At 49.4% G+C, this 13,013-nt stretch overlaps 1 protein-coding gene across 1 annotated transcript; it reads left to right on the top strand.

Moving 5' to 3' along the window:
- The first annotated feature begins 1,162 nt into the window (after window positions 1-1,162).
- On the top strand, window positions 1,163-13,013 carry PLET1 (placenta expressed transcript 1). The gene is made up of 4 exons (XM_062198362.1): window positions 1,163-1,382; window positions 6,954-7,155; window positions 8,386-8,444; window positions 12,105-13,013. Exons 1-4 carry the CDS (start codon window positions 1,196-1,198, stop codon window positions 12,362-12,364), a joined length of 708 nt encoding a protein of 235 aa, XP_062054346.1. The 5' UTR covers window positions 1,163-1,195; the 3' UTR covers window positions 12,365-13,013.

Raw genomic sequence — 13,013 nt, 5'->3', positions numbered from 1 at the left:
AATAAAGACAAGTTCTGAGAATGCAGTTTTACAGGAAACTCCCAAACAGGTAGCAAGGATCCTCCTTTGGGGGTGAGGCTTTTTGGAAGCCTCCAAACCTGTTCTGTCCTCTTCCATTGCTTCTGATTCGCTGGTCTTCACAGCCACCAGCCTCAAGAGTGTCAGTTTCCAAGGCTTCCATGGAGCTGGGGTGGAGGGTGGGAGTAGGGCAAGCCACAATGCTCCCTGTTCTTAAAGATATCCTTAAGAACACATTGAACCGTTTTTTTTTTTCTTAAATACTCCCAGGTGATTGCAAGCGTTTGGTTAATTTGCACAGAATTCTAAAAAATATTGATTTTGACCATTTTTTGCTAACATCCTCATTGCTTTTGTGAGGAAGTGGTTTTTTTTTTTTTCCCAGAAATTATCACTTCATTATCCTGTAAATGCTTCTTTTGATGGAACACAAAGATCACCACAATTCACTTCCACAGTTTGTTTTGTTTTCTTTCTACTCACAAGGTAACATTCTTCTTTATTTTCTCCTTCAATGAGTAAAGTATAAAATTCAGAGGGGAGATATGAACATGTATTTTTTGATTTTTTAGCCGCTTCCTTGGGCTATGGCGATATGGAGGAAAGTGTGGGCCAGAGATGTTTCTTCTAAAGAAATAAATAGAAATCCAGAAGACTACTCTATTTCCCTACTAGTCACAGACTTGTGTGATTACAGAAGACCTGAACAGGATACATCGTATTTCAAGGAACGGGGGGGGGGCTTTGTTCCTGGAATTCCTGCAGGGAGCGGAGCAGAGCTCCTGAACAGACCAGTTATGTGGCAGTTACTCAACTCTGAATTTCACTTTGCTGGCATTCTCCCCTTTGACGGCTTTCTCCCAGTGGCGAATGCCGAGGTGAGTTTGATGCAAATAAAACCATGATCAATGTCTTCCTTTTCTGGAGCAAAACCAGAATTGGTCAAGATACTTGGTGACAGGTAACTAGTGACTGTTGGCTCAATCCCGTGATAGCTTGAGCCAGATTCCAGGAGTCAGTGTGCTTGCAGGAGGGGTGGGAAGAAGATTTGCATGTGTGACCTCATCCAGGAGAAGCTCCAACCCCTGGAGCATATAAACAAGGGGCGAGTTGGAGGCTGTGAGTCGCACCCTGTTCCAGCTCTCCAGGCCCAAGACCGCTGTAACACATCAAGACCATGGCAGCCCTCTGCTTCCCACTGCTGCCCCTGGGGCTACTTCTACACCTTGGACTGCACTTGACTTCGGCCAGCTCTGCAAATTACAGTGACAACTGCACAGCCTTCGACGAGGTTTCCATTATGACCAGCAGCCCAGGCATCAGGGCCTATCCGGATGTCTATGAAAGCAACACCCTCTACACAGGTGAGTAGGAGCCACTCTCTTGGCTGTGTTTTGTTCCCTACGGGTGAGTGGCCCAGAACTCCAGAGCCTACCCATCTGCTCTTGCTTTCCATTACAAAAAATGTGTGTGTTTTAGCTAGATGGGCAGTGGGGGGAAGAACGGGAAAGAATGAGAGTATGTAAGAGAGTGAATGTGGGGGGTGAGGGTTTTTCTGCAAGTTCCCTGTGCAGACCTGGGCACAGGAGGCACAAAGTCCCCACGCCCAGAGTGACTGTGCGCCAGCAAGAGCACACTTGGGGCAGCTCCTCTGACTTAGTAAAATGGGCATTTTTATTTTTAGGGGTAATTTCGCATCCATTTGATAAAGCAATGCCAACATGGATGACTGCGTACTGCACACCTCCATGAGGCGCTATTTGCATCTGGTCTATAGGTGGAAAATCTGGTGAGGCAGACAGGAAAAGTGAGACTATCTCATCTTATATATGAGGAGCCTGAAGCCAAGAAAAGTTACTGACTTGTACGGGTCTCACTGCTAGTAAGAACCTGCTCTTAAAGCGTGGTCTTTTCTCTTTTTTTAAAGATTTATTTATTAATTTGAAAGGCAGAGGCAGGGGGAGGGGGTCTTTCATCCACTACACACTGATTCACTTCCCAAATGGCCACAATGGCAGGAGCTGTGCCAATCCGAAGCCAGGAGCTTCTTCTGGGTCTCCCACATGGGTGCAGGGGTCGAAGGTCTTAGACCACCTTCTACTGCTTTCCCAGGCTATAGCAGAGAGTCGGATTGGAAGAGGAGCAGACAGGACTCGAACCGTGCCCCTATGGGATGCCGGCACTGCAGGTGGCAGCTTTACCTGGGCAGTGCTCCCCCCCCACCCCCCGTCTTTTCATTCTTAATCCAAGGCTTTTGTTAGACTTATCTGTTGGATCAGCCAAACCCAACATTAAAGGAAGTTACTTTCTAATTCATTTCAAAATAGCAGTAACAAATAGCATTTCATAAGGTGCTTTAAATGTAGGAATGTATGCAGTCCTCCTAATGATCTCTTAGACAGATTATTATTGTTCCAATTTTATAGATGAGAAACAGAGGCAGAGATGAGAAGTGACTGGCTCAGGTCACAGAGCTACTTCAACGGTGCAGCTGGGATATGAGCCAGTATTGTAGCTTAAGAAACCCTGCCCTTAACCACTACACAGCTCCTGATTCTAGGAGCTTAGTGTGTGCTGGGTACTATTCTAGAAGCAAATGCTATCATCCTTCCCACTTTACAGATGAGAACTGAGGCACAGAGAAGTTAAAATTTTACCCAAGGTCACCAGGATGTAGCAGAGCTAATATCTGAACCTAAATAATACACCTAAGATTTTTTCCAGCTTTGTCCAGCCAGCCTGCAAGATTTCAGAACCTGTTTTCTTAACTGTTGTGTCATCCCACCTCTCTTAAATGTCCAGCCAGCCACACACTGCCGAGACCACAAGGAGAGTAAGCCACACTCATGGTCTACAGAGTCTAGACTTGGGCATGTGGCCAACCTCAGCGGGCTTACACACACTCATGCTGGCTTGGCTTCTAGTTTGCCATGGGGGCCACCACCAAGCTCTTGAGCCCCCAAGATGGAGCTAACAATGCAATGTCCCACCCCCTCAGGCAGTGGATCTTGTCCTACCCGGGCCAGGAGGAGAGCCCTGCAATTCAAGATGAGCAGCAGGTTGAATCTCTGTGTGACCTAGGGAAGGCCTAGGGCAAAAGAGATTACGGCCCCTGATAGCATGTCACGAGGCAAAGGATCTTGCTACTGAAATGGAAGAAAGAGAAATCTATCATGTGAAGGTGCTGGGGGGAGGCGGGGGAGACAGGGGAGTCTTGTGAAAGTGGGAAGACGGGAGAAGGAAGAGTCAAGATGAGCACTGGGGTGAAGGGGCAATCCTGGCAGCTACAGAGGCGTTAGGTGGAGCCAGGAAAGGGGAAGGAGGAGTGCCTACACAAGCCTTGCACTTCCTCAAACTTTATCTGATTGCACCTCAGGGGGTGGGAGTCTGGCACAGCGGTTAAGACCCTGGTGAGGATGCCAGCTGGCTCCAGCTCCTGCCTGCAGCTCCCTGTCATGAGGACCCTGGGAGGCAGCAGCGAAGGCTCAAGCACTCGGGTTCCTGCCACCCACATGGGAGACCTGGACTGAGTCCCTGGCTCCCAGCTTCCACCTCTGAGCTGTTGTGGGCATTTGGGAAGTGAACCAGTAGATGTAAGCTCACTTTCTGGCTCTCTCTCTCCCCCAAATATATATATATATATATATATATATATATATATATATATATATATATATATATATATAAAATCCATCTCCAAAGAGAAACATGTGAAACCTCTGTGTTAGGATCACTTACCACAGGCAAAACTTCACTTGAAGGTCAAATCCCTGCCCACAGGGATGGGAAGTAGATTCCATACCTGTGATCACACAGCAGCTTTGGTGACTGTCAGGTAGTGTCATCACACAGGGCTCTGAGTAACAGCCACCTAGGTCAGCCACTCTTCCCAACTTTGGCTTTGAAATCCTCTTACACGCCAAGGTTATTTCAACACCGGTGATGCTTGTATGAATGGCTTGGTGGGTATCGGGAGATAACTGCAACTCAGGTGCTCTAACAGGTTCCCTGCATCAGATCCATTCGCAGAACAAGGAGACCAGCTACCTTGGGAGTGGGAATGCAAACTGCAGGGGGAGGCCAGGTTCTCAGGGTCCTGAAAGCCAGGCGCTGGGCACCATCAGTGACAGAACAGAAGCAGAAGTAGATAAGTACACATATTTATTTTTGTTAATGTTTATTTATTTTCAACTACTTCAGAGGCAGGGAGAGAGAGAGAGAAAGAGAGAGAGAGACAGAATATCTTTCATTTGCTGGTTCACTCCCCAAATGACCACAATAGCTAGGGCTGGTCCAGGCTGAAGCCAGGAGCCTAAAACTCAATCTGGATCTCCCATGTGGGTAGCACTTGAGCCATCACCTTGCTGCTTCCCAAGACACAGTCTCACAAAGCTGGATCAGAAGCAGAGTAGCCAGGACTCCAACCGGCAGGTGTCCTAAGTGGTGGCTGAACCTGCTGTACCACAATGCCCACCCCAAAAAGTAGAAATGTTTGGGTGCTCTGAAAGAAGGACATTCTGAGGGTTTGGGACAGGAGAGGGTCCCGCTGACATGCTGTGTGATAAGTCTGGTCACAGCATGCTTCAATGCAACCTGAAGGAAGAAGAACCAGAGATGGACAGAAGACAGGTATCCAGGAGGGGAGAAACCAGAGTGAAAGGGGGTGAGCAGGAGACAGGCGAGCCAGCGCACGTCCTGAGGACTGTCTGCGTGACAGTATCCCTCGTCACCGCCACCGCACCATGACGCACAGATCTAGGCCAAATGTCAGGGGCTCGCTGAGCAAGTCAGGGCCAGCCAGCCGATCTTGACTGGCAAAGCAAACCACAGGAACAGAGAGATGTATTGTGCTAAAAATAACATGACAATGCGATTTAATCCAATATCCACCAGGTGTTAAAAGCTTTACATTCTCTTCTTTAAGCCTCCCAGGAACCGTTCCAGATAGGGATCAGGATCCCAGGTAATGAGGGATGACATCATCATCCCCAGACCTAAAACCAGGCTGTGTGCAAAGTGCACACTGGAGAAATGAAAGAGTGGGAGAAGAGGCAGACGGAAGCTCAGAGCTGACATGACTGGCTGCTCGGTCAGAACTCAGATCCGGGACCATCTGACCCATGGTGCTGCATGATCCACTGTGTTTGCTTTGCAAAAAAAAACAGTCTTGGAAAGAATCTGGGATGGCTCAGAGGGTCCTGGGGAGAACACCACCCCAGCATTGAGGGATTCACTCACACGGGGCCTTCTAAGGGAGGAATGAAGAGACCACAGTACTCTCTTAAAATTCCCTCCCCAGGCCGGCGCCGTGGCTTAACAGGCTAATCCTCTGCCTTGCGGCGCTGGCACACCGGGTTCTAGTCCCGGTCAGGGTGCCGGATTCTGTCCCGGTGGCCCCTCTTCCAGGCCAGCTCTCTGCTGTGGCCCGGGAGTGCAGTGGAGGATGGCCCAAGTCCTTGGGCCCTGCACCCGCATGGGAGACCAGGATAAGCACCTGGCTCCTGCCTTCGGATCAGCGCGATGCACCAGCCGCAGTGGCCATTGGAGGGTGAACCAACGGCAAAAAGGAAGACCTTTCTCTCTGTCTCTCTCTCTCTCACTATCCATGCCTGTCAAAAATAAATAAATAAAAATTAAAAAAATTTAAAAATTCCCTCCCCAATACCACTCTGAATGGCGAAACAAGGGTGGGGGTGGGGCTCCCCTGTGGTTGCCTCAGTGACCCTCCCCCCTGCAATGGACAATGACCCTAAGGGGCCATTTGGCAAGTCCTCAACAGCTCAGACCAAGAGAATCAGCAGTGCTGGGACCTGAAAACAGGCTGTGCTTTTCCCAGGCAATGGCATCCCCTTCTGACCTCAGGCCCACCTGCCCCGTTCACACCACCTTCTCCACACTGCCCCTGGGAGGAGGGCCAAGCAGGTTGATCGCCCTCTCCTGGCCAATGGGCTCAGTTCCGAGAGGTTGAGAGTCACTACCAGAATCTCTCCTCAGGAGCAAAGGCAGTGCCAGACCAGATCTCTGCCCACCTTTCAGTGTAGAAACCTCAGAAAACACAAATAGCACTAGGAAGAAAGCAAAGTCTCCCGTAGTCCCACTGCCAGGAAATCAACACATTTCATATCTTTCATTTTAGTTTTTTTTTTCTTTTCCAATTTTATTTGAAAGGCAGAGAGCCAGAGAGAGCCAGAGAGATCTTCCATCTGCTGGTTCACTCCACAAACGCCCACGAAAGGCAGGGCTGGGCCAGGTCGGAGCCAGAACTGAACGTAGGTCTCCCACGTGGGTAACAGGGACCAAAGAACAGGAGCCATCATCCACTGCCTCCCTGGGTGCACATTAGCAGGAAGCAGGATCGGAAGCAGAGGAGCAGAGACTCAAACCAGGCACTCAGATGGGAGACAGGCGTCCCAAGCGGTATCTCAACCACTGCCAAACGCCCACCCCTACAGTTAATATCTTGAGATATGTCTTTCCAGGCTATCTTCAACTTCTTAAAAATGAGACCGGGGGTGGGCACTTGGACTAGTGACTAAGCTGCTAGTTGAGATGTCCACATTGCACATCAGAGTACCTGAGTTTAGTCCCCACTCTGGCTCCTGACTCTAGCTCCCCACCAACGCAGACCCTGAGAAGCAGTAGTGTTGGGTCCCTGCCACCCAGATAGGGAACCTGGACTGAGTTTCCAGATCCTGACTTTAGCCCCTAGCCCATTGCAAACACGTGGACAGTGAACCAGTGAATGAGATTGCTTGCTTACATCCCGCCTGCCCCGGTGCCCCTCTCTCTCAAGTACATATATTTTAACTATTTTTTAATGCTTTACATAAATATATACCAGGACGTGCACACACTCATTGTGACTTCCTCTTATCACCCTCGGTGTCAATCTCCTGCCCCACGCGGCTGAGTGTCTTCTCTTCTCGTCCTCCTAGTGTGGATTCCTGTGAATGAAAACGTCAGCTCTGTGGTGCTGCGGGCCCTGGACAGTAACTACAACTCCGTGGGCTCCTGGCAAAGCCCGGACGAGCGCTGCAACGACAGTGTCCTGTACTACGTGACGCCTGGAGACAACACGCCCTTCAGCGCTCAGTGGCGGGCTCCTGCTGCTGACAACGTAACTGAAGTCGAGCTGCAGTAAGACCCGCCTCCCTTTGCTCTTAAACTTCACATTGGGGTTTACAGTTTCACATTGACCTTGGAGGACTGAAAATAGCAATCAGATGTGATGTGGAGAAATCAGCAGAGGCACGCACTTCCTGCCTCGCCTTCTCTCTGTCCTTCTGTCTCTGGGTGCTTACACACACATGCACACATCCCAGCACACACGCCAGCTGTGCTCAACATAAATGGAAAGAACTGGGCACCATTTCTGTTGGACATTATATTCAGATTGCAGCGTCTTTTAAAAATATATACACAGCTTACATAGATTCAATTGGGAAGTGGCTTGCTAACAGTATGAGGGTTGTATATAAAACTGGCTTCCTGGTGTCCCATAAAATGGACACTCAGATTATGAGGGAGGCCACCTGGGGGCTTACATTAAACAAAACACCTTCCAGCTTTACTTTAGGAATCGAACACTGGGAGGGGTTCATCTTCACAGACCAGCTTCTAGTATTGAGAAGGCAGCTCTGACCGTGCAACTGAGTCCACTGTGAACAGCCAGGTCCCTGTGGAAGCTGGTGATAACCACAGCGATGGGATCAAGCTCACCTGCCATGCCCTGGGCCTGCTCGGACTGAGCATGCCCACAGAGACGTGTCTGAGGGTAGTATTTGAAGGGGCTGCTAGGGCCCAGCCTCATGAAAACAGCAGGTGCTGAAGAGCCAGCCAAAGGCTAAGGAAGGCAGAAATTTCCTCACACCTCACCCCCTGAAAGCCCACACCCTCCATGCAACAACTGATAAAGAAGCAAGCAGTGACAATCTGCCAGAGAATCGGCACAGTCCCGCTGACAGCGTGGGCTCCAAACCCCTCCCAACTGGCACACCTGCGACAACGTGCTGGCCTCAGCTGGCTCACAGTGTGTGTATAAGGCCACTCAAAGGAAGAGGAGCCCCGAAAACTAAAGGGGAAACAGAAAGCAAGGAACCCCAGTATGGCGGGCACTGTGCAGAGTAGGGCACAAAACGGATGAAAGTCCAGGGTGGTGACCTTGGTGAGTTTGGGGGATGTGTGAGGCTCTTCATCAAGACAATGTAGAAGACACTGATTTTTAATAATCAGCCAATTGAGCCGTGGGGAGAGGAAGCACAAAGGGAGTGAAGCAGTTGGGAGGCTCCAGAGGCGGAGATGTGACTGAGCTCACGAATCCCAGGGACCAGGTCCTCACCGTCTCTCTCACTGCTTTGCCCTCCACAGAGCCTTCAGTGTGGACTTCAACAACACGGCCTTGTTTTCATCTCTGAAACTGGACAAAGGTGAGTCCCTCTGCAGTCGATTGGCACTTTTGACAGGAAACTCAGCCCACCTGGGAAATGACTTTGCGCATGCCTTAGACAAGACGGTCTTCCTAATAAGCGTTATCCAGGTGTCGCTTGAGTCTCCCAGCACCTTGAAAGCAATGTAAGATTTGCCCAGCTTCATATCCCCTGCCCTGTGGGAAACAACCCCTCCCCAAGACTTCTGCAGATTCCCAGGGGCCTTGCATTCTCACAGTCACCCGCGGCTCCAGACTCCAGCATCCCTAGGAGCGGTTCCTATTCAATACCACATAGACATCGATAGGAAAGTCGGCATCTTCCAGCTTGCAAAGCTTTCGTGGGTATTGTGGCCTTTAAACAAAGGGCTTTAAAGGACATAGGTGTAGGGGGTGAGAAGTCACACAAAGAAGCACTGATATCATGGAAATCTGGACAATTTCATCAATTCTTAAAGTGGCCTTGTGTGATACAGCACCAGGAATTGCCACTGGCTTTTCAAAGGCTGTAGCCACCAACCTCACACCTTGCTGAAGCTGCTGTCTCTTCTTCTCCCTTCTCTGTCCCATTTCTTTCTCTTACCTCCCTCTGGGGGTGTAAAAGCAATGTAAGAAATGAGACTCAGAGGCCAGCGCCACGGCTCACTAGGCTAATCCTCCACCTGCGGCACTGGCACCCCGGGTTCCAGTCCCAGTCGGGGCGCCAGATTCTGTCCCGGTTGCCCCTCTTCCAGTCCAGCTCTCTGCTGTGGCCCGGGAGTGCAGTAGAGTGCACCTGCATGGGAGACCAGGAGAAGCCCTGGCTCCTGGCTTTGGATCAGCGCCATGCGCCGGCCGCAGCGGCCATTGGAGGGTGAACCAACGGTAAAGGAAGACCTTTCTCTCTGTCTCTCTCTCTCTCACTGTCCACTCTGCCTGTCAAAAAAAAAAAAAAAAAAAAGAAAAAAAGAAAAGAAAGAAATGAGGCTCAGAAAAGGCAGGGACTTGCCTAAGGACACAGAAAGTCAGTGGCAAAACAAGGACTCCAGGTTCATACCTTAAGACTTCTTTCACTTTTTCTAGATTTACATCAAAACTAAAAAAAAAAAAAAAAAAAAAAAAAAAAAAGATGGTCTTTTTTATGAATTATTTATTTACTAGAGAGAAAGAGACAGATGCATAGAAGAGCTCCCATTGCTGGTTTACTCCCAAATACACACAGCAGTTGGGGCTGAGCAAGGCCAAAGACAGGAAACAGGAATTCCATCCAGTTCTCCCATGGGGGTGGCAGGGACCCAAGGACTTCAGTCATCACCTACTGCCTCCCAGGGTGCACGTTACCAGGAAGTTGAAATTAGGAATGCAGCTGGCACTCCAATGTGGGGTGCAGGCATCCCAACCAGTGTTGTAATCACAAGGCCAAATGCCTGCCCCTAATAAGGTTTTCAAACACAAGATTCAGAGGCCAACACAGCAGGTAAGTGTCCACTTAGCACACCCACAGCCCATACTGAAGGGCTTGGTTCAAGTTCTAGATACTCTGCTTGTGATCCAGCTTCCGGCTAATGTGCACCTTGAAGGCAGTAAATGATGCCTCAAGTGCTTGGGTCCCAGGCACCCACATAGGAGACCTGGATGAAGTTCTTGGTTCTTATCTTCAGCCTGGCCCAGACCTGGCTCTTGTGGTCATTTGGGAAGTGAACTAGCAGATGGAAAATCTCTCTCTCTCTCTCTGCCTTTCAAGAAAAATGAATATAAATAAACAAACAAGACTTAACCAAGAACCAGAAACATTAGTCTTTCTTGATGTCCAGATACCAGGGCTTCCTCATGAGCCCCAAACACTGAAAGACATCATGCATACTGCCTCTCTTCCTGCCAGTCATATATTGCAAAATGTGTTCAAAGAGGACCATTATTTTCAACAACACATCTTAAAGTGATGATGCCTAATGAAACCATGATATGATGTTTTCTTTCCACCTATGAAAAGACTGGGATGTTATTTTCTTTCCCATTTTAAAAAAAGATTTATTCATTATTTATTTGAAAGCCAAAGTTACAGAGGCAGAGAGAGAGAGAGAGAGAGAGAGAGAGAGAGAGAAGAGAGAAGAGAGAAGAGAAAGAGATTCTATCAGCTGGTTTACTCCCTAAATGGCCACAATAGCCAGAGCTGGACCGATCTGAAGCCAGAAGCCTGGAGCTACTTCTGGGTCTCCCATGTGGATGTAGGGGCCCCAGCAAATGGGCCATCCTCTGCTGCTTTCCCAGACCATAGCAGCAAGCTGGACTGAAAGTGGTGCAGCTGGGAGGTGCCCATATGGGATGCCGGGCACTGCAGGCGGCAGCTTTACCCACTATGCCATAGCACCAGCCCCCTTCTTCCTCATTTTTGAGATGATAAATTTAGGTAAATCCTAGGACAGAGAGGAATAAATATGCTTCTTATCAGGACTCCTTGGCCCCATGCTAATAAAATCCAGTTAAATGAAGAAACATGAAGTAGTTGTGTTTGGACATTCTGGCTCCACGGGATGCCAGAGAAACATACGTCTTGAGGAAATGTTAAATGAGATCAGACAATACCATCCAACTGGAAGGCACCCTCCAGGTGGGTAGAAGACTGCGTGGGCCTGAGTCACCCATGAGACATCTCCCTCTTCCTCTTCCTTGCAGTTCCCTTTCTGGTCCACTCAGAGCCTTGCAGGTACCACTGGCCACCAGTTTCTCCAGGACTGGACAAGCCCCCAGAATTGAATTGTAGGTCTGGCTTTCTCTGCTTCTCTGCCAGACAACCTCCAAGAACCAATGTCTGCTCAGCACTCTGCATGTAAAAATAATCAGAGCCTCAGGAGCTGCAGAAAGATCATCCGGGCTCGGGACAGGGCTCCTTTCTGCTACCTTTGAAGCAGGGATGTCAGTTCTCGGCTCTGGGTAACATCTAGTTCTTGAACAAGGCCCTGAAATCAGCGAAGAAACAAGAAAATTGTGCCTTTCTACATCGTATCAGTACTCACCAGTTTAATATGATATTAAGGACATGAAAAGATTCAAGCAGCCGGCGCCGTGGCTTAACAGGCTAATCCTCCACCTTGTGGCGCCGGCACACCGGGTTCTAGTCCCCGTCGGGGCGCCGGATTCTATCCCGGTTGCCCCTCTTCCAGGCCAGCTCTCTGCTGTGGCCCGGGAAGGCAGTGGAGGATGGCCCAAGTGCTTGGGCCCTGCACCCCATGGGAGACCAGGAGAAGCACCTGGCTCCTGCCTTCAGATCAGCGCGGTGTGCCGGCCGCAGCAGCCATTGGAGGGTGAACCAACGGCAAAAAGGAAGACCTGTCTCTCTGTCTCTCTCACTATCCACTCTGCCTGTCAAAAAAAAGAAAAAAAGAAAAGATTCAAGCATAGGCTCTCTACCGCAACAACAGATTCAACAGCTACACAAATTCAGTAGGTTTCCCTTTATCCCATAAAACTGTGCAGACCTTAAGTGTAGAGATTTGCTTATTCTTGTTACTTCATACCCAGTTCCTCCTGCTGTCCCCCTGCTCTGCACACATGTGGAGAAGTGTTTATTGGATTGTGCTCACGGGCTCTGGCTCCAGCATCCCATCAGAGCAGCCTTCCTTCTTTAGTACCCACTCACCACCCAGAAGAGGTTCTGATGCCGTGCTTTTTTTTTCCCCAGTGATGACTACAACCTTGACCTCCAAGAGTTCCACACCTGTGACCTCCAAGAGTTCCACAATCTTGACCTCCAGGAGTTCCACAACTTTGCCCCCCAGGATTTCTACTGCTTTGACCTCCAGAACTCCCAAGAACCCATCCACAACCACAGCCACCACCACAACCCCAACCACAAGCTTGGCCCACAGAGCCTTCAGCAGCCCCATCACAGGTGCCCTTCATATCCTGCTTATCTTTCTCACCGGCAAACTTCTCTTCTAAAGACAACTAGGAAAACAGTCCTTCCCACCTCCACCACATCCTCGTTGGTTCAGTTCCCAATGGGTGCTTGGACACATGTAAGGATGAAGGCCTTAGGTGGCCAATGATACAACCCCACCATTGCTCTGCACCAAAATGGACACCTGGGGGCACCCATTGGTGGGCATGCGTCACACAGATGCTCAACTGGATCTTTCGGGGCCCTGATTCGGCTTTTTGTAAACACGTAGACCTGGCTCGAGTGTAACCTAAGGTTCTGCCTCGCGGTTTAACATGTTGACGGCCAATTCCATTGCCAAATGATTCCCCCACACCCCCTGAGTATCTGTGGGTCTGTGGGAAGAATCCTTCCCGGCTTTCAAGATGACCTCAGAGTTCTGGCCAAACCCGCTCAGGTTACACAGAATGTCTGTGACTCAGGTGGCTCCACCAGGAAAGGAAAAGAAGAAATAGCTCTGTGGCTACTGGCGGCTTCCCATTTTATTTACAGAGCAGGTTCTGCACAGTAAGAGAACAGGAATGTGCCTGTCTGTGCAGACACTGATAGGAAACCTTAGGGTATCAATGCAGTATTTTTGTCCTAATTCACACCACAAAAAATTATACTTCAAACAAAAATAATGAACATGTTAAATTCCAATAAAAGTCA

The sequence above is a fragment of the Lepus europaeus genome, chromosome 7, assembly GCF_033115175.1.
Source record: "Lepus europaeus isolate LE1 chromosome 7, mLepTim1.pri, whole genome shotgun sequence".
Classification (NCBI taxonomy): domain Eukaryota; kingdom Metazoa; phylum Chordata; class Mammalia; order Lagomorpha; family Leporidae; genus Lepus; species Lepus europaeus.
Note: the sequence above shows the minus strand (reverse complement) of the source record. Positions and strands in the feature narration are given on the sequence as shown.